Source organism: Nycticebus coucang, chromosome 4 (genome assembly GCF_027406575.1).
Source record: "Nycticebus coucang isolate mNycCou1 chromosome 4, mNycCou1.pri, whole genome shotgun sequence".
NCBI lineage: Eukaryota > Metazoa > Chordata > Mammalia > Primates > Lorisidae > Nycticebus > Nycticebus coucang.
This window is the reverse complement of record NC_069783.1, coordinates 111,927,059-111,948,971: the sequence shown is the minus strand read 5'-3', so window position 1 is coordinate 111,948,971 and position 21,913 is coordinate 111,927,059. Positions and strand designations below refer to the sequence as shown.

Sequence of the window (21,913 nt, the reverse complement as noted above, 5' to 3'; positions counted from 1 at the left end):
GATAAATTGTAGAGAGAATTGGATGCGCTGGATGATGTTGTATTTTATCAGAGGAGATTTATTTTGGTTTTTAACAGATAGCACAACTGGGCACATTAGCAGGCCAAGTTAAAATCCTAATACAAGATCAAGTTGATCTGAAGTTGGGGTTTAGTTTTAACTATTTAACAATAGTTAAATCCTAATACAAGATCAGGTTGATTTGAAGTTGGGGTTTAGTTTATGAAGGGCATATCTCTCTAGGATATCTCTGAATATCAATTAATTAAAAAAAATCATTTGTCCTGGCCCAGCACAGTGGCTCATGCCTGTAAATCCTAGCACTCTGGGAGGCCAAGGTGGGTGGATCCTGTGAGCTCAGGAGTTTGAGACCCTGTCTCTACTAAAAATAGAAAAAACTAGCTGGGCATGGTGGCACATACCTGTAGTCCAGCTACTCGGGAGGCTCAGCTACACTGATGTCACATTATTCTACCCACGTTTGAGACTCTGTCTCAAAGAAAAAAATTTATCCTGATTTTGATTATAAAAATATAATTTTATTATTTTAACCTGCTTTTTCGGTTGATTCAAATTTCCTAGCCTGCTGTTACCAGAAGTAGGAGTCTCTAGGAAGTATCTTTGACCATAAATTTCAATTCCAAATTGCTGATCATTTATTTTTATTTTTAGTTTTTGAGACAGAGTCTCAAGCCGTCACCCTGGGTAGAGTGCCATGGCGTTACAGCTCACAGCAATCTCAAACTCTTGGGCTTAAGCAATTCTCTTGCCTCAGCCCCCCAAGTAGCTTGGACTACAGGCGCCTGCCACAACACCCGGCTATTTTTAGAGATGAGGTCTTGCTTTGATTCCAGCTGTCTTGAACCTGTGAGCTCAGGCAATCCACCCACCTTGGCCTCCCAGAGTGCTAGGATTACAGGCGTGAGCCACTGGCCTGCTGATCATTTATTATTTGTTCTTTTTTTTTTTTCCTAATTAGCCTTCAGATGCAGAGAGGGAGCTGGTTGACAAGATCGAGAGCATGTGGTCCTCTCTGTTTAATGATTCAGTGACTGTGGAGCATACTCTTGGGGGCATAAAGAAAACTTTCACAGAGGTACCTTTTCAATTTTACATTCTGAGTAAAGATGTTGAAAAATGTATTTGGGTTAAATCAAGGTAATCTTATTTTTTGCAGATTACTCGAGGCGAAATAATGAACTACCGAACTGAGGTAGAGGAGTTTGCAAAACGTTTTTACAGTGAAGGTCCTGGTTCTGTTGGTGACGATCTTGATAAAGGTAAGAAGATGCATGTTGGTCTTCCTGAGAGATTTGAGTATGTTTTGCTTAAGAATGTCACAGGAGGGGCGGTGCCTGTGGCTCAGTGAGTAGGGCGTCAGCCCCATATACCGAGGGTGGCAGGTTCAAACCCAGCCCCGGCCAAACTGCAACAAAAAAATAGCCAGGCATTGTGGTAGGCACCTGTAGTCCCAGCTGCTTGAGAGGCTGAGGCAAGAGAATAGTGTAAGCTCAGGAGTTGGAGGTTGCTGTGAGTCCTGTGATGTCATGGCACTCTACGGAGGTAAAGTGAGACTGTCTCAACAACAACAACAACAACAACAACAAAAAACGAATGTCACAGGAGGTGGTCATTGTGCTGAAATATAAATATTGGTTTTTCCACAAATACGTTTATCTTGGATGTTTTCAGTGGTTACTTATATGAAAAGCTAGACCAATTCCTTCACTGAGCTCTGAATGCCTCCTTTGTGAAGGCATCAGGGAAAGTGTTCTCCCTGTAGGAGCGCCATCAGAAATCTTAAATGCCAGCCTCTGCCTTTATAAATGCAACCTGTATCCTTCCAAGGTCTCACTGCTTTATTCCTGTTGTATTTATTCTTTGGACTTAGGTCCTCAACTACTTTATGTTTGTCTTATGCCTTGCAAGTAACATGGGCTAAAAGGGTGACAAGATTAAAAATACTAACATTCTTATTCTAAAGAGGATTTTATGAATACCATGAGACTGGTACAAACCAATGATTGCTTGGGATTCAGAAGAAATAGGGTCGCTTCTATTTAGAGATACTCAGAAAAGGCATCTTGAAAACATGGCATTTTGGATGGGGGGTTTGTGAGTGGTGACTCAGTGATGTGAAGTCGTGGCAGAGAGTGTAGAATCGTGAATTCGAATGTGTGGGGAGCATTATCAGTGTGGTGACCAAGTTCTCAAAATGGGGCAGCAAAGGATGGGTGAGAGAGGCCAGCTCAGATTCTCTTAAAATAGCCTCATTTCATATACTCTGGGTGCAAGAATTAGACAGAATTTTCTTTCTTTCTTTCTTTCTTTTTTTTTTTTTGAGACAGTCTCACTATGTCACCCTTTTTTTGAGACAGAGTCTCACTATGTGCTGTAGCATCAAGCTCACAGCAACCTCAAACTCTTGGGCTCAAGTGATTCTCCTGCCTCAGCCCCCCAAGTAGCTGGGATTACAGGCACCCACCACATTGCCTGGCTATTTTTTGGTTGCAGCTGTCTTTGTTGTTTGGCGGGCCCAGCTGGATTCAAACCCACCAGCTCAGGTGTATATGGCTGGTACCTTAGCTGCTTGAGCCACAGGCGCCAAGCCTAGACAGAATTTTCTAACTGGAGAAGCCTGTAGATGTCACTGGCCCTTTGGTTTTAGTGATGGAGTAATAAAGTCTGATAATTCTTTTTTTTTTTTTTTTTTTGAGACAGTCTCAATATGTCATCTTCGGTAGAGTGCTGTGGCGTCACACTCACAGCAACCTCAAACTCTTGGGCTCAAGTGATTGTCTTGCCTCAGCCTCCCAAGTAGCTGGGACTACAGGCTCCTGCCACAACGCCCGGCTATTTTTGTTGTTGTTGGTGTTGCAGTTGCCATTGTTGTTTAGCTTCCTGGGTTGGATTCAAACCTGCCCGCTCCAATGTATGTGGCCGGCGCCCTAGCCACTGAGCTTACAGGCTCAGAGCCAAAGTCTAATAATTTTTAATTTGCCTTCTCTGATGATGGAATTACAATTTGTGTACAGTATTCATGCTTTCTCATTCAATTGTGTATACCTTATCATTTTATTTATTTGTTCATCCATGTGTTTATTGACTAGGAATGGAGCTTCTGGGTGAATTTGAAAGAGAGCTGGCAAAACATGAAAGGAACCGTCAGGAGTTGGCGAACGCTGAGAAACTTTTTGATCTTCCTATTACGATGTATCCAGAGCTAGTCAAGGTGCAGAAGGAGGTGAATGGGCTGAGGATGATTTATGATCTCTATGCAGGACTAAAGGTGAGCATCTCCCGACAGGTACAGCGTCACTGAAGGGGATGTGGGAATTAGCTAGGCCCCGTGGACTGGGATGCCACCACAGTAAAGAGCTTGGGTCAGATTTCATACAAATACTCATTGTAGCTGCAGGGCAGGGATCAGGAAGTGATTGCCCGTGGAGACAGGGTTTCCATTTAGGATGTTGAGAAAGTTCTGGAAGTAGTTATTGGTGATTGGTTACCTAACATTGTAAATGTACTTGATGTCATGGAATTATACATTTTAAAATGGTTGAAATGGTAAATTTTATGTTATATGTATTTTGCCACCATCATAAAAGAGAAACTTCTGTTTTGGAGATGAAGGGCTTGGCAAAGTTGTGGAGAAAAGGGTTTGGTTGCAAGTGGAAATTAAAAGTAGCGAATGTCATGTCATTGAAGCTCCTCTCTTTGGTATATGTTCCCTGGGCAAATGCATGCTGCTCATTCATTCATTCCTCGGTTGACTTAGTCTTTTACAACTCAGTGCGGTACTGGTGGGAGTGCAGGGTTGGGAACGGAGTCATGTCTCCCTGTCTCTGCCCTCCTTAAGCCCCCAACAAAGACTGATTGTGCCCATTTTTGAGAAATAGAATCAATAGGAGATACATGTATCTCCATATCTTTGTCTATTACTATGTACACACACACATATAAGGATATTTATTATAAGGAATCAGCTCATGTGGTTACGGAGGCTTAGGAGTCCCAAGATCTGCAGTTGGCAAGCTGAAGATCCAGGAGACCTGAAGGTGTAAGTTCCAATCTGAATCCAAGTGCGAATGTAGGAGAAGATTGACATTCCAGCTTGAAGACAGTCAGGCAGAGAAAGCAAATTCTCTCTTCATCCTTTTGTTCTGTTCAGAGGATTGGGGAGGGCAGTCTTCATCACTCTGTCTGCCAGTTCAAATGTCCATCTCACCCAGAGACACCCTCCAGAATGTTTGACTTGACTAAATATCTGGGCACCCATAGCCCAGTCATGCTCACATGTAAGATTAACCATTGCACTGATACCCACCCTGCTGTGGTATACTGTGATGGAAATGAGGTAGACAGGGTGCCACAGAGCCCAGGGGAGGAAGGAGGGTGACCCCAGAGCTCTGCCAAAGAGTTGGCATCTGAAGTTTTTATGACTTTTTCTTTTTTCAGTTTTTGCCCGGGGCTGGGTTTGAACCCAACTTTCTTAAGCCCTTTCTTAGCGCTGGGTGCGGTAGCTCATGCCTGTAAACCCAGAACTTTTGGAAGCCAAGGCAGGAGGATCACTTAAGGCTAGGAGTTCAAGACCAGCTGGGCAACATCTTGTAGAGCAAGATCCCATCTCTACAAAAACATGAGTGACAGAGTAAGACCTTGTTTCTTTAAAAAAGGCAAAATATAAGTATGTTTCAGCAATTAGTGCAATTTCCTGTTAAAAAATTTTCATGATTCCAGCAATTTCATCAAGCCTAGATGTTATGGGTTACCAATGAAAGCTATTTTTAGTGGTGAATTTACTAAGAAAGAAATTTTTTACATTAAATTTCAAGAAAATATAACATAGAAAGTCTTCTCTTTTATCATAATCAAGTAGGTTCACGTTTTATTCTTACTTCTTAGCCTCAGTCTGATGGCTAGTAGACAGAGTCTTAGATTAGCATTCTATTGATAAACTGGAAATATTATGCAACCTAAGCTGCTTTTATCAGAAAGAAGAGCCAGTAGACGGCAGACAGCACCTGTGCGAAGTACATACTTTGAAACACAAGTGATTCCCTGATTTAACAAATGACTGTTTACTTCTCACTTTTGTCTTAAGGAAAAGAAGATGCATTTTTGGATTCCACATGTCCTTAGATACAGCATTATTTTTTCAAGAGCTTAAGAAAGTTGGGATTCTTTTGTTTTTGTTTTAGAGATCCTTGGAGTCAGTCCTCTATTGTTGAATCTGAGGTAGTTGTGGATAGATGGGTAACAATATTTTATTTTATTTTGCCTTTATTAGAGACAAGGTCTCATTCTGTTGCCCAGGCTGGAATACATTGGTCCAGTCATAGCTCACTGCACCCTTGAACTTCTGGGCTCAGTGATCCTCCTGCCTTAGTCTCCCAAGTAGCTGAGACCACAAGTGTGCACCACCACGGTGCCTGTATAATTTAAAATTTTTTTGTAGATATGGAATTTTGCTATGTTGCCCAGGTAGTCTTAAACGCCTGGCCTTGGCGCCTATAGCTCAGTGGCTGGGGCACCAGCCACATACTCTGGAGCTGGCGGGTTCGAATATAGCCCAGGCCTGCCAAGCAACAATGACAACTACAACCAAAAAATAGCTGGGTGTTGTGACAGGCGCCTGTTGTTCCAGCTACTCGGGAGGCTGAGGCAAGAGAATCAAGCCCAGGAGTTTGAGGTTGCTGTGAGCTGTGATGCCACGGCATTCTAGGCAACATAGTAAGACTCTGTCTCAAAACAAACAAACAAACAAAAAACTCCTGACCTTAAGTGATCCTTCTGCCTCAGCCTCCCAAAGTGCTGGGATTATAGGCATGAACCACTGTGCCTCCCAGTAATAATATTTTCTTTTTTTTTAAATTTATTTATTATTAAATCATAGCTGTGTACATTAATGCAATCATGGGGTACCATACACTGGTTTTATATACCATTTGACATAGCCGTCCTGGCATTTTCTTAGTTATTGTGTTAAGACATTTATATTCTACATTTAGTAGTTTTCAGATGTACCCTTGTAAGATGTACTGTAGGTGTGGTCCCACCAATCACCCTCCCTCCGCCCATCCTCCTCCCTCCCCTCCCCTATAATATTTTCAAATTGCTGAGCATGACTGAGGTAAGGATTTGCTCTTCCTGTCAAGTGACATTTCCAAAGGGGTCTTAATTGATTGAACCATTTCTTGCCTGTTTCTAGGTTGCAAAAGAAGAATGGTCTCAGACCCTTTGGGCCAACCTGAATGTGCAGTTTCTCCAGGATGGAATTGAAGGTTTTCTCAAGGCTCTCAGGAAGCTGCCTCGGTCAGTCCGCAACCTGTCAGTGGCCTACTATTTGGAAGCAAAAATGAAGGCATTCAAAGACTCAATTCCTTTACTTCTTGACTTGAAGCACGATGCCCTAAGAGACAGGTTTGTTTTGTCCTCTGTGAGCCTATGTGAAAGCGGGAAAGGAGCCTTTAGTTTACAGTATGTCCCTCAGTGCCTTATCTTTACTTAGACCTGGTGACGGGGAACAAAGGTTCAACAATGATGTTGTGCTCTGTGTGTAATGCAAGAGACAGTTCTGTAATATTGTTTCTATAAGATTATCAACTACAAGGATTCTTAAAAAAAAAAAAAAATCCCTAGCAGGTGTAAAGTGGCATTTGCAGATTGGAAAAGAAAAGAAAAGGGCCTAAGATCAGCCCATCTAACAGAGATATCATGAGACTCTAATATGTAATTTATAGTTTTCCATCTAGCAGCTATTAAAAGCTTAAAATGAAGCAGATTGAGTTAATTTTAAGAATCTATTTTGGGCAGTGCCTGTGGCTCAAGGAGTAGGGTGTTGGCCCCATATACTGGAGGTGGTGGGTTCAAACCGGCCTCGGCCAAAAAGAAAAAAAAAAAAAAAAAGAATCTATTCTCAAGTCTCACTTTATTGCCCTTGGTAGTGTGCTGTGGCATCATACAGCTTATAGCAACCTCCAGCTCCTGGGCTTAGGCGATTCTCTTGCCTCAGGCTCCTGAGTAGCTGGGACCACAGGCGCTTGCCACAATGCCCAGCTGTTTCTTTTTTTGTTGTTGTTGCAGTTTGGCCAGGGCCGGGTTTGAACCTGCCACCCTTGGTATATGGGGCCGGCGCCCTACTCACTGAGCCACAGGCGCCGTCCAAGAATCTATTTTGATCTCCAATGTACTCAGTCTACTATAAAACCAAGCTATAACCCAATTATAGCCCAAGAATATGGGGAAACGGGGTAGGGACGGGAGGGGAGCGGGGAGGATGGGTAGAGGGAGGGTGATTGGTGGGACCACATCTACGGTGCATCTTATAAACGGTACATGTGAAATTTACTAAACGTAGAATACAAATGGCTTAACACAATAAGAAAATGTCACGAAGGCTGTGTTAACCTTTTTGATGAAAATATTTCAAATCGTATATAAACCAGCACATTGTACCCCACGATTGCATTTATGTACACAGCTATGATTTAATTTAAAAAAAAAAAGAAAGAGGGCGGCACCTGTGGCTCAGGAAGTAGGGTGCTGGTCCCATATGCCGGAGGTGGCGGGTTCAAACCCAGCCCCAGCCCAAAACCACAAAAAAAAAAAAAAAAAGAAGAAAGAAGGAGAAATTAAAAAAAAGAATCTATTTTAATTAACCCAATACATGCAAAACATTATTTCAACATATAACCAATGTGCAAATTGATTCCTGTGACATTTTACATTCTTCTTAAAAAATAGGTTGAGCTTGGCACTTGTATCACAGTCAACCACCCATGGGACAGGTTCAAACCTGACCTGGGACAGCTAAGCAACAATGGCAACTGCAACAAAAAATAGCTGGTTGTTGTGGCAGGCGCCTGTAGTCCCAGCTACTTGGGGGGCTGAGGCGAGAGAATTACTTAAGCCCAAGTGTTGGAGGTTGCTATGAACTATGATGCCACAGGCACCCTACCAAGGGGGACATAGTGAGACTCTGTCTCAAAAAAAAAAAACAAACAAAACTAGGTTGAGATCTGGGCTAGTGTTTCACATCTACAACATCCTTCCCCTGGACTTGCCACATTTTGAGTGTTCAATAGCCACGTAGGGGACAAAACAAGTCTCAATTGTCGGTGGGTGGGATGGGGCGAGATACCCCACTATGGGTCTGTGACCATTGTTGTGGCTCCACACAGGTGGAGGGTAGTAGTTTTGTGAGTTATAGTCTCTATTCCTCTGTGTGTCCTTGTTTTCCAAAGTGTGGTCACCTAGTCACGTAATGACATCCAGTACCTTCATGTTCCTTAGTGAGAAAGTCATTACTTTTTCAGTTCCTTTCTGATCCTTCTGTTACAATTCAGGGGTCCTCAGACTTTTTAAACAGGGGGCCAGTTTACTGTTCCTCAGACTGTTGGAGGGCCAGACTATACTTTAAAAAAACAAACTATGAACAAATTCCTGTGCACACTGCACATATCTTATTTTGAAGTAAAAAAACAAAAGGGGAACAAATACAATCACACCACTGCATGTGGCCCGCGGGCCGCAGTTTGAGGATCTCATGGTTACAACAACAAGGAGGTGTTGCTCTTAAGTGCTCAGCTGTTTCTAACACCTGTTACTCTGCCTTTCAACAAGGAACAGGCTGCTCTCAGGCCCAGCTGACTTGGGGTCTTAGCCCATCTTTGTTACTGTTCTGCTAACCTGGGGCCCCCACTTTTACCTCTGCATACTACATAGATAAGCATTTTTTAGCCAAAGTCCCTGTTTTATGACCTCATAACCCAGTGTTTCCCAAACTTTGGTCATTTCTCACCATTTTTATCATATTTAAACATCACTTATGCTATCATGGCTTTATAATTTCTATCAGTGTATTTCTTTTTTACTTAAGTGAATGTATTTTAAAAAGAAACTTATACCACCACTGTAAATGGAGAACCAAAAGCTCTCGCCAGAAATAGAAAGTAAAATTATGAAAGTAGAAAACTTTAAAAAGTTTTAGCTCAGAGTGGTTGCTGGTCTCTGAGCTGGAGGCCTGCCCTCTGAGAAATGCAAATGGTGTTAAAGTCATGGCAGCACCAAGTGGGGACTAACCCTTCTGTGTAATCAGAAGGATTGGGGGGATGACTGAAGAGTGACTCAGGGGGCTGTGGTAAGAGCTGTGGACTCTAGAACCCACTAAGCAGAGTAGCGACACCCCTTCCTGTCAGCCCCTGTGCCAGGCTTGGGAATATGAAAGGGCCTCCTTTATGAACACTTTCCTGTGTGTCTGTTGACAACATAAATCAGTGACTAAACACTTACTGCACATGTGCTGGCCTCCTGGCATTCCACTTTCAAGCGCCATAGTCATACCTGTCCCATACACATGAAACCAGAAAGTGGGCAACCCCACAGGCTAAATTCAAACCTTAACAGAAGGCAAATTGGGTCAAGTGCGCACTGCTGGCTATTGTGTCTGTGCACACAGACATCTGCCCCCCACCCTACCAGCTTGAAGTGAGCCCTTCTTACTTTCTATGGTGCTATAGTTTTTTTCATAGTGTTCAAACTCTACGCAATTATTTAATTTCCAGGTTTGTTTTATTGTTTATTCACCAAGTATGTGGTGTCTTCCCAGAGGCCCTGGGCCTTGCCCCTTGGTTATCATGTACCCCCTGCACCCATCCCTCTCCCTGGCCAAGTCAGCACCAGTAAACGTTTAATAAATATGCGAGGGCTTGTAATTTCCACGAGGTTCTCAAAAAGGCTGAGTGATCCAACCGAGATGGGGCTCACTGGTTGAGCCTAGGACAGAAGCAGCTTCCCAAAACTACAAAGCTGTGTGTTTTATTCGATGACCATGAAGAATAGAGCATGCTGAATCTTGCTGGATGTTGATTCCTGGGTTTAGCCAGCAAGACTTTGGAAAATTTGGGGAATGAAATTCTAACGATGGCCTCATATTTTAGAAATCTGTTAAGAAGTTTTCATAATGAGCTTTGTCCTGTGACTTACATGAGAATAAATAAATTCATCCCTACATTCAGTCAGTGTGAAGATGTTAATGTGGATATACTTTCAGGCACTGGAATGAACTGATGGAAAAAACAGGTGTCTTTTTTGAAATGACCGACACGTTCACCTTGGAAAATATGTTTGCTATGGAACTTCACAAACACTCGGATGTTCTTAATGAGATTGTTACAGCAGCTACCAAGGAAGTCGCCATCGAGAGGGTAAGATTAGTTAGAAGAAGAAGAAAATTTTTGTATTCAAGGAGAAAACATGTGCTCTAGCACTTGTTGCATTTAAGGAATGATGAATTATCTGTTGTGGAAATAGAATTGCTGCCTCAGTTAAATTCTTTAGCTTCTATAGTTTCACTTTTTGTTTATATATTATAGAAGGAATGGATATTCATGGTAGAAAAATTAAAAAAGTCTTATAACCCTATCACCTGAAGATAATTATTGTTAATATTTTAGTATATATCCTTTCCTACTTAAAAATGCACACACATGTACACACGCTGCACACACGCAAGCGCACAAAGCCTTGGATGGGTATGCACAAACATACACGCACACAGACAGACACCGGCATCCACACGCATACATACATGTATCTACAGTCCTGTGTCTCTCAGTGATGGGGATATGTTCTGTGTGGTCAGGTGATTTCATTACTGTTCAGACACCATGGAGTGCTTAGGCTTTACAGGAGCCCAGACAGCGTCGCCTCCTGCACACCCAGGCTATGTGTGCCTGGGCCACAAACCTCAACACTGTAGGCATTTATAACACAGCGGTATCTGTGCATCCAAATATATCTAATGTAGAAAAGGCAGAGCAAAAATTTGGTGTTATAATTTTAAGGGACTTCCGTTGTGTGCGTGGGCCGTCACTGAAATATTGTTATGTGATGCATGAGTGTGCACTCATGTATATATGCATGTGTATGTGTCCATAAACCTATGTATATGTGCACACCGCACACATATACACGTATGTACACACATACAGACTTGTATACACACACACATAATACATAGTGTATACACACATGTACGAGGTTGGACAATGATGTTCCTGAATTCATCCTAGAAAAAGTGATACATGCCTCATTGCTGAATAAATATCACTGTGGCCAGCTTGGAAGTATTCCCTTTGGCCATGTGGTCACGTGGCAAGACAGGAAGCAAGAGGGGTGGGGAGGTGCCAGGCTCTTCCGAATAACCAGTTCTTGTGGGCACTAACCAAGTGAGAACTCACTTATTATCATGAGGATGGCACCAAGCCTTTCATGAGAGATCCACGCCCATGACCCAGACACCTCCCACTAGGCTCCACCTCCAGGACTGGGGATCACATTTCAACAGGAGGTTAAAAGGGACCACAGAAAATGTAACATGCTCACCTGGCGCATAGCAAATGCTTGATGAATGACTATTACTACTACCATGACAGAATCTTGACTTTCTCAGGACTGATGCAGTTCTGATCCAGAACTCTGAATTGAACTGTTGGTCAGAGACAAGCTAAGGAAGTTGTTGGCTTGGTTTCTGTCTTTCCAGTTTATGTGTCTGAATTATTCTTTTTCTGTCCCTGACCAGGCCGTGAAGGAAATCCTGGACACGTGGGAAAACATGAAATTCTCTGTGGTCAAATATTACAAAGGCACACAGGAGCGAGGCTACGTTTTGGGCTCTGTTGATGAGATTGTTCAGAGTCTTGATGACAATACTTTCAACCTGCAAAGCATCTCAGGAAGCAGATTTGTGGGGCCTTTTCTGCAAACTGTTCACAAATGGGAAAAAACACTTTCTCTAATTGGAGAAGTTATTGAGGTGAGAGAACAGAAGAAAGCAAAAGATGGATTAGAGCCAATTCACAGCAGGGGAGAACCCTTATACGAGAATATTTTGTTCTTAGAAATGAATGTTCCTCTTTCGTACTTTTTTGTCTTGGTTTATTTTGGGGGAGGAGTGTGTGTCTAGAGTGGTTGATTTGATTCTAAATTTCGAAGAATGCTTTTTAGTTTTCCAGATTCCTAATCGGCTCTTTTTCACATGCCTGTTCTTCTTTTATACTGTCCCTTTCTTTTTGCAAGGATGCTTTCACATCTTTTATCGCACTGAAAGTTGTAAACATATTTAGAGTCCTCTTCAGATTTCTCTATACTTTTTATTTTCCTAGATAAGAATTTTCTTTCATTTTGTTTCTGTTGACTGTCTCTCATGGTGGTGGGTTTTCCTCTGTGCGATTTTGATTATTTTTAGTTCGTCTCACATAAAGTATTTTTGTTGTGCTTGGATTTCTTTGTCACCTGCTTTTGCAGTCTCTCTAACCTGGCCTGTCACACTGGGAAGCACCAGAATCTTCTATGAGGTGCTTTGAGGCTCTCTTCCTTTGTGAAAAATACTAGTCCAGACCTCTCTGAGCAACCAGGCTCACTTTGCCATTTTTGGGTGGTTGCCTTTTTTCCTCCCCAGCCCACAGGTAAGCACCTTGTTGCCGGTGAGATGGAGATGATACCAGGCCCAGTTCTCTGGCTGGAAGTGCGATGCGGGCCTTAGCCTCCCATCATGCCTGGGCTTCCTTGGCTTGCTTTGTTTATTTGTTTGTCTGTGACTTTTTTTTTTTTTTTTGTAGAGACAGAGTCTCACTTTATGGCCCTCAGTAGAGTGCCGTGGCCTCACACAGCTCACAGCAACCTCCAACTCCTGGGCTTAAGCGATTCTCTTGCCTCAGCCTCCTGAGTATCTGGGACTACAGGCACCTGCCACAACGCCCGGCTATTTTTTGGTTGCAGTTTGGCCAGGGCCGGGTTTGAACCCGCCACCCTCGGTATATGGGGCCGGTGCCTTACTGACTGAGCCACAGGCGCCGCCCCTGTCTGTGACTTTTTTATTAGTGGAAACTCTGATGTAGAAAACAAATACAGACTTTTTTTTTTTGAGTTGCAATTTATATAACATAAAACAAACCATTTTAAAGCATACAATTCGGTGATATTTAGTACATTCACCATGTTGTGCAAACATCACCTACAGTTCCAGAACATTTTCATCAAACTGAAAGAAAAGCTGATACTCATTAAGCAGTCATTCCCTTCCCATCACATCTGCTCCCCCAGGTCTGTTTTCTGTCTGTATGGATTTACCTATTGTAGGTGTTTCGTATAAATGGAGTCATGTAATCTGTGGTCCTTTATGTCTGGCTTTTTTAGCTTAGCATAATGATTTTGACATGCATCAGTACGTCATTTCTGTTTTTGGCCAAATAATGTTCTATTGTATGGATGGACTACATTTTGTCTTATCTGTTCATTGGTTGATGGACATTTGGGTAGGTTCCACCTTTTGGCTATTGTGAACAGTTGTGCTGTGAGCATTCGTGTGCAACTATTTGAGTCACTATTTTCAGTTCTTTTGGGTCTGTATCTAGTAGCAGTATTACTGGACACATGGTACTTGGCTTACTTTTTTTCATGGGGTTCTGCACGGCCTGTCCTGGGTTGTTGTGGGTCACAGGACTCTACCCCCGATCATAACTAAAAGTTTCCTCCCAGTCCTGGGTTGGCAGTGAGCATGGCCATGTATTTTTAAATATTCAATTCTGTGTTCTCCAGCATTCCTATACATTTGGGGTGCAGGGGGAGCTGGTCATATGTGTCCTCACTCTGTCGTTTTGCTTAGAAATTCTTTCCACCTGAAAGAATCTGATTTGAATCTGTCCCATGTTAAGGTGGGATTTTGTAATACATTCCTTGAGGTGGGATTTTGTAATACATTCCTTGAGGTACCCTCTGACATTAACATTCTATATATTTACAGATTTGGATGTTGGTACAGAGAAAATGGATGTATCTTGAAAGCATTTTTATTGGTGGAGATATAAGATCGCAACTTCCGGATGAGGCAAAAAAGTTTGACAACATTGATAGAATATTTAGAAGGGCAAGTAACTGTCATCTGTTTGAGTCATGAGAAAAGGACAGTGACTTGAGAAATGTTTACATTTGTTTTTGCATGTAATGATTTCTCCATTAGTAGCTTCTGAACCTTTTTCCCCATTATTTTTGACCTTAATCAATTTAGTGAAAATTTCTGAGCTGGGCATTATGGATTGCACCTGTAATCTCAGCTCCTCAGGAGCTGAGGCAGAAGGATCTCTTGAGCCCCAGAGTTCAAGGTTACAGTGAGTTAAGATCATGGCACTGAATGCTAGACCAGGTGACAGAGCAAAACACTGTTTCTTAAAAAAAAGAGGAGAGCTCAGCAGCTAGGGTGCCACGTTACACTAGAGCTGGTGGGTTCTAACCCAGCCTGAGCCTGCCAAACAACAATGACACCTACAACCAAAAAATAGCCGGGCATTGTGGTGGTTGCCTGTAGTCCCAGCTACTTGGGAGGCTGAGGCAAGAGAATCATTTAAGCTCAAGAGTTTGAGGTTGCTATGAACTGTGACACCTCGGCACTCTACCCAGGGCGAGTTTTTTTGTTGCAGTCATCATTGTTGTTTTAGCAGGCCTGGGCCGGATTCGAACCCACCAGCCTCGGTGTATGTGGCCAGCGCCCTAACCATTGAGCTACGAGTGCCACCTTTAAATGTTTATTTTCATTATAAAAGTAATATTTGCTTATTTTAAAACATTTTGAAAATTTACAAAAATAGGAAAAATGTATCTCTTATGGTTTTATCAACTTAATGGGGACCATTTTAATTTGTCAATATATTCCTTTTATCTTTTTCATATGTGAATAAGTTTAAAAAGATAATGATAATGTCATTTTGTGTACAATTTTATAACTTATAATTTTATCTTAATATTATGAGAAATATTTCATATTATGAAACCATCAGAGAAAATATTTTAACAGCTTTACATAATGTTCCAATTAGTGGGTTGGCATTAGTTTGTTTGATTGTTCCCTAGTAATTTGACATTTTGTTTGAACAGAATTCTTAGCTTTCATAAATAATGTGCAGGTTTGTACCTGATGTTTTTTGCATATTTAGGATGAATATTTTAAGACATATTGTTGGGAAGCAATTGCCCAAGAAAGGATTTAAAATCCTTTCCAGAAAGGGTTGTGGCCATTACTGCTGTTGATAGTTAGTGTGGTTGGGATTTAAACCCACTCTGCTCAAAGCCAGGGGATTTTTTGACTTAGCTTTGCTGATGTATGCTTCAATTACAGGTGGGCAGGTCCTGTCTTCTGAACTCACTAGAGTTTATAATTTTTTTCTCATTCATTTGCATAAGCTCTTTAAAAAAACTTAAGTTATACAACAAATACTGATGCCTTATAGATGAATTTAGAAATTATTAAAAAAGAAGAAAGCCAAGAAAAAGAAAGGAAAAATAACTGTTATAATAAGCTCACTCGAGATAATTATTTTAAAACAGCTGAGCATAGAGCATCCCAGAATGTTTATTCCTATTAAATATGTAAATATATGTTGATAAGTAAGTATTCTACAAAATAGGATCATCCTTACCAATATGATTGACTTTTTTCATTTACCATTTTTGACCTATTTCAATAAACAACTAAATTACCACTTACGGTGTCTGGTTTACCTGTTTCTCTCTTGTTGGACATGTAGGTTCTGTATTTCTGTGTTTTTTGCCGTGATAGCAGGTGCTGCTGGGACTATTCCATGTACACAGATTGCTCAATTGGGAATTACTGGCTTCATTCATTCAACAAACGTTGATTGAGCACCTTGTTGTGGGTGGTTAGACCCACCAGTGAGCAAAGCAGATGAAAATCCCAACCCTGTGCTGCTGGCCTTCTAGAGGAAAGATGGGGGGAAACAATCAAGAAATAAGTTAATTATATGTCATATATTAGAGGGTGCTATGAATATGCTTATTTAAAAATTTAGTGGCGAAGTGTAAGAACAGAAATGCAGAAGATGGCAGCTGATTAACAGCTTCCCTGCAACTGGGCACAGTGAGTCTGGGGAGATAAGACTCCAGGCATCTCTGGCTGGTGGGATCTGCCTATAATCATCCCTTTGAGGATACAGGGAGTCTGCAAGGAACTTCTGGACCCCAAGAGGAAGACAAAAACAGTGGAAAACTGGCAAGTGGTTGCATGTGTTCGATCTACCTAATCCCGCTAGCAGCCGTAAGTACAAGCAGCAGTGAGACTGCAAACTGGAAAGGCCTTACCTGTGAACTGTTTCTGTGTTTTTGGACTTGGCACTCAGTTGAACTGCCTTGGGGAGAGCTTGAGCAGGAGTGCGGAGAACTTTGGGCATTGTCTAGGGCCCCAGACTGAGCCGCTGAGCTGGACGGAGCTAATAGTGTTTGGCTGTGGGCCGCAGGGAACCACTGTGAGAGAACTTCCCCGGCAAGTTCCGCCCTCAGGGTCGCAGAGCAAGGATTGGGCGGGAACTAGTAACCTAGTGACTGAGCAGCCTAAAGGCGGGGATTGAGCTGCCTTACAGCCTTAACCCACAGGGGCAGAGTGAGACTGGTTTTGGCACACTGGAGCCTCGGGCTGTTGCCCTGGATAGAGTGCTATGGTGTCACAGCTCATAGCAGGCTCAAACTCCTGGGCTTGGCACTGCCCGGACCTCCATAAGAGCTATGCCATGGCCCCCGACCTGTGACCTGCGCCCGCTGGGCCTCTGCATGCCCTGACCAGGAACTGCGAGAGCTGTGCAACCCTGCATCCTCCCTCCTGTACCCTCCCTGCCTCCACACTGGCCCGCTTGTCTGGCCAGGGACTCTGGTAGCCGCATGCCCTCCGGAGCCCTCCCTGCCTCTGCGCAGAGCCCTTCTTCTTGCCAGAGACTACTGGAGCCTTGGGTCCTCTGTGCCAAAGTCACTGGGCACCAGGCACTCCCAGAACCGTGCACCCCACCTCCCTCCCTGTTGCTGGATCCTGGTGTGTCACACTCCGGAGCTGCTTCCACAACCAGAACTCCCTGGCTGGGGCAGCCCCAGAGGAACTACACAGGGTCACTCCCTACAAAGATCCAGCAACAATAGAGTGATCCTGCTGGGGTCTCATCTTGGAGAGACATCTCCCCAACTTTGAGGATGGCCAGAGGCAATGGTGAAAAACAATCATGAGGCAAAATCAATAGAAAAACTCTGGCAATATGAATAGTCAGAGTAGATCAACTCAAGGATCAATGGGGCAGACACAGCATAAGATCCCATGCACAAACAAATACCTAAGATGTCAGAAATCAAATTCAGAATCTGGATAGCAAATAAGATCGATTTAGAATTTCAAGCAGTAACCCAAAAGATATCTCAAGAATTCAACGAATTCAAAGACCAAATGACCAAAGATATTGACACATTGAGACAAGACGTTGCGGCCCTCAAAGATCTGAGAAACACAGTAGAATCCCTCAGCAACAGAATGGAGCAAGCAGAAGAAAGGATTTCTGACATTGAAGACAGAGCTTTCCAATGCTCCCAAACTCTCAAAGAGGAAGAGAAATGGAGGGCAAAAACAGATCGCTCTCTCAGAAAGCTCTGGGATAATTAGAAGAAAACTAATATTTGTCTTATAGGGATCCTCGAAAGCAATGAAGTGGCTTCACAAGGTACAGAGTCTCTTCTCCATGAGATTATGAAGGAGAACTTTCCAGACATGCCAAGAGATTCTGAAATTCAGATAGCAGACAGTTTCAGAACTCCAGCATGACTCAACCCAAATAAGATGTCCCCCAGACACATCATAATCAATTTCACTAAAGTTAATATGAAGGAGAAAATTCTGAAAGCAGCCAGATGAAAAAAAAAACCATCACCTACAAGGGCAAGAATATTAGAATAACTGCAGATGTCTCTGCTGAAACCTTTAAAGCTAGAAGAGGATGGTCATCGACTTTTAATCTCCTAAAACAAAATAACTTTCAACCCAGGATCCTGTACCCAGTTAAACTGATTTTCATTTATGACGGAGAAATTAAATACTTCAATGACATTCACATGTTGAAGAAATTTGCCATAACTAAACCAGCTCTCCAGGATATTCTCAGACCTATCCTCCATAAAGACCAGTGTAATCCTCCACCACAAAAGTAAACCCACCCAGAAAATTTTGATCAAATTCCAACTTCCACAGTCACAAAAGGATTAAAAATGTCCACTGGACTCTCGAAAGGCTTATCAATATTCTCAATTAATGTGAATGGTTTAAATTGTCCTCTAAAGAGGCAGAGGTTGGCTGACTGGATACAAAAACTCAAGCCAGATATCTGCTGCATACAAGAATCGCATCTTACATTAAAAGACAAATATAGACTCAAGGTGAAGGGATGGTCATCTATACTCCAGGTAAATGGAAAGCAGAAAAAAGCAGGCATTGCAATCCTATTCACAGACGCAGTAGGCTTTAAACCAACCAAAATAAGGAAGGATAAGGATGGACACTTCATATTTGTTAAAGGTAATATTCAATATGATGAGATTTCAATTATCACCCAACCAGAACGCACCTCGATTTATAAGAGAAACTCTAACAGACATGAGCAACTTGATTTCCTCCAGTTCCATAGTAGTTGGAACACTAACACCCCTTTAGCAGTGCTCGATAGATCCTCCAAAAAGAAGCTAAGCAAAGAAATTTTAGATTTAAACTTAACCATTCAACATCTGGACTTAACAGACATCTACAGAACATTTCATCCCAACAAAAATTAATACACATTCTTCTCATCAGCCCACGGAACATACTCCAAAATCAACCACATCCTAGGCCACAAATCTAACCTCAGCAAATTTAAAAAAATAGAAATTATTCCTTGCATCTTCTCAGACCAACATGGAATAAAAGTTGAACTCAATAACAATAGGAACCTGCATACCCATACAAGAACATGGAAGCTAAACAACCTTATGCTGAAGGATAGATGGGTTATAGACTAGATTAAGAAGGAAATCACCAAATTTTTGGAACAAAACAACAATCAAGACACGAATTACCTGAACCTCTGGGATACTGCAAAGGCAGTCCTAAGAGGGAAATTTATAGCACTGCAAGCCTTCCTCAAGAAAATGGAAAGAGAGGAAGTTAATAACTTAATGGGACATCTCAAGCAACTGGAGAAGGAAGAACACTCCAACCCCAAACCCAGCAGAAGAAAAGAAATAACCAAAATCTGAGCAGAATTAAATGAAATTGAAAACAGAAGAATTATACAACAGATCAATAAATCCAAAAGTTGTTTTTTTGAGACGATCAATAAAATAGATAAACCTTTGGCCAACCTAACCAGGAAAAAAAGAGTAAAATCTCTAATTTCATCAATCAGAAATGGTAATGATGAAATAACAACAGACCCCTCAGAAATTCAAAAAATCCTTAACGAATAGTACAAGAAACTCTTCTCTCAGAAATATGAAAATCTGAAAGAAATCGACCAATACCTGGAAGTACGTCACCTACCAAGACTTAGCCAGGACAAAGTGGAAATGTTGAACAGGTCTATATCAAGTTCTGAAATAGCATCAACTATACAAAATCTCCCTAAAAAGAAAAGCCCAGGACCAGATGGCTTTACGTCAGAATTCTACCAAACCTTTAAAGAAGAACTAGTACCTATATTACTAAACCTCTTCCAAAATATAGAAAAAGAAGGAATATTACCCAACACATTCTACGAAGCAAACATCACCTTGATCCCAAACCAGGGAAAGACCCAAGAAGAAAAGAAAATTATAGACCAATATCACTAATGAATATAGATGCTAAAATACTCAATAAGATCCTAACAAACAGAATCCAACAACACATCAAAAAAATTATACACCACGACCAAGTGGGATTTATCTCAGGGTCTCAAGGCTGGTTCAATATATGTAAATCTATAAATGTAATTCAGCACATAAATAAACTAAAAAATAAGGACCATATGATTCTTTCAGTTGATGCAAAAAAAAGCTTTTGATAATATCCAGCATCCCTTCCTGATCAAAACACTTAAGAAAATTGGTATAGAAGGGACATTTCTTAAACTAATAGAGGCCATCTACAGCAAACCCACAGCCAATATCGTATTGAATGGAGTTAAATTGGAATCATTTCCACTTAGATTAGGAACCAGGCAATGTTGCCCATTGTCTCCATTGCTCCTTAACATTGTAATGGAAGTTTTAGCCATTGCAATTAGGGAAGAAAAGGCCATCAAGGATATCCACATAGGGTCAGAAGAGATCAAACTTTCACTCTTTGTAGATGATATGATCGTATATCTGGAAAACACTAGGGATTCTACTACGAAACTTTTAGAAGTGATCAAGGAATACAGCAAGGTATCAGGCTACAAAATCAACACCCATAAGTCTGTAGCCTTTATATATACCAACAATAAGCAAGCCGCAAAAACAGTCAAGGACTCTATTCCTTTTACAGTAGTGCCAAAGAAGATGAAATATTTGGGAGTATACCTAACAAAAGATATGAAAGATCTCTACAAAGAGAACTATGAAACTAAGAAAAGAAATAGCTGAAGATGTTAACAAATGGAAAAACATACCATGCTCATGGCTGGGAAGAATCAACATTGTTAAAATGTCTATACTGCCCAAAGCAATATATAAATTTAATGCAATTCCTATTAAAGCTCCATTGTCATATTTTAAAGATCTTGAAAAAATAATACTTCGTTTTATATGGAATCAGAAAAAACCTCGAATAGCCAAAACATTACTCAGCAATAAAAACAAAGCAGGAGGAATCACGCTGCCAGACCTGAGACTGTACTATAAATCGATAGTGATCAAAACAGCATGGTAATGGAACAAAAGCAGAGAAGTAGATGTCTGGAACAGAATAGAGAACCAAGAGATGAATCCAGCTACTTACCATTATTTGATTTTTGACAAGCCAATTAAAAACATTCAGTGGAGAAAAGATTCCCTATTTAACAAATGGTGCTGGGTGAACTAGCTGGCAACCTGTAGAAGATCGAAACTAGACCCACACCTTTCACCATTAACTAAGATAGACTCTCACTGGATAAAAGATTTCAACTTAAGACATGAAACTATAAAAATACTTGAAGAAAGTGCAGGGAAAACTCTTGAAGGAATCGGCCTGGGTGAATATTTTATGAGGAGGACTCCCCAGGCAATTGAAGCAGTATCCAAAATACACTACTGGGATCTGATCAAACTAAAAAGCTTCTGCACAGCCGAGAACATAGTAAGTAAAGCAAGCAGACAGCCCTCAGAATAGGAGAAAATATTTGCAGGTTATACCTCCAATAAAGGTCTAATAACCAGAATCCACAGAGAACTCAAACGTATTAGGAAGAAAAGAACACGTGAAAGGGACTTGAAGAGAAACTTGTCTAAAGAAGACAGATGCACAATCTACAAACACATGAAAAAAAGCTTATCATCCTTAATCATCAGAGAAATGCAAATCAAAACTACTTTGAGACATCACCTAACCCCAGTAAGAGTAGCCCACATAACAAAATCCCAAAACCAGAGATGTTGGTGTGGATGTGGAGAAAAGGGCCCACTTCTACACTGCTGGTGGGAATGCCCACTGATACGTTCCTTCTGGAAGGATTTTGGAGAATACTTAGAGACCTAAAAATAGACCTGCCATTCGATCCTATAATTCCTTTACTAGGTTTATACCCAGAAGACCAAAAATCACAATATAACAAAGACATCTGTACCAGAATGTTTATTGTAGCCCAATTCATAATTACTAAATCATGGAAGAAGCCCAGGTGTCCATCGACCCACGAATGGACTAGCAAATTGTGGTACATGTATACCATGGAATATTATGCAGCCTTAAAGAAAGATGGAGACTTTACCTCTTTCATGTTTACATGGATGGAGCTGGAACATATTCTTCTAAGCAAAGTATCTCAGGAATGGAAGAAAAAGTATCCAATGTACTCAGCCCTACTATGAAGCTAAATTATAGCTTTCACATGAAGGC

The 21,913-nt window shown here is 41.4% G+C and overlaps 1 protein-coding gene across 1 annotated transcript in view; it reads left to right on the top strand.

Moving 5' to 3' along the window:
- Positions 1-21,913, top strand: part of DNAH10 (dynein axonemal heavy chain 10) — a 194,262-nt gene that overhangs the window by 61,828 nt on the left and 110,521 nt on the right. The window contains exons 22-28 of the mRNA XM_053589697.1: positions 980-1,096; positions 1,178-1,280; positions 3,111-3,289; positions 6,212-6,423; positions 10,055-10,208; positions 11,585-11,818; positions 13,808-13,930. Coding sequence (XP_053445672.1) covers positions 980-1,096; positions 1,178-1,280; positions 3,111-3,289; positions 6,212-6,423; positions 10,055-10,208; positions 11,585-11,818; positions 13,808-13,930 — 1,122 coding nt within the window. The remainder of the gene's footprint in view (positions 1-979; positions 1,097-1,177; positions 1,281-3,110; positions 3,290-6,211; positions 6,424-10,054; positions 10,209-11,584; positions 11,819-13,807; positions 13,931-21,913) is intronic.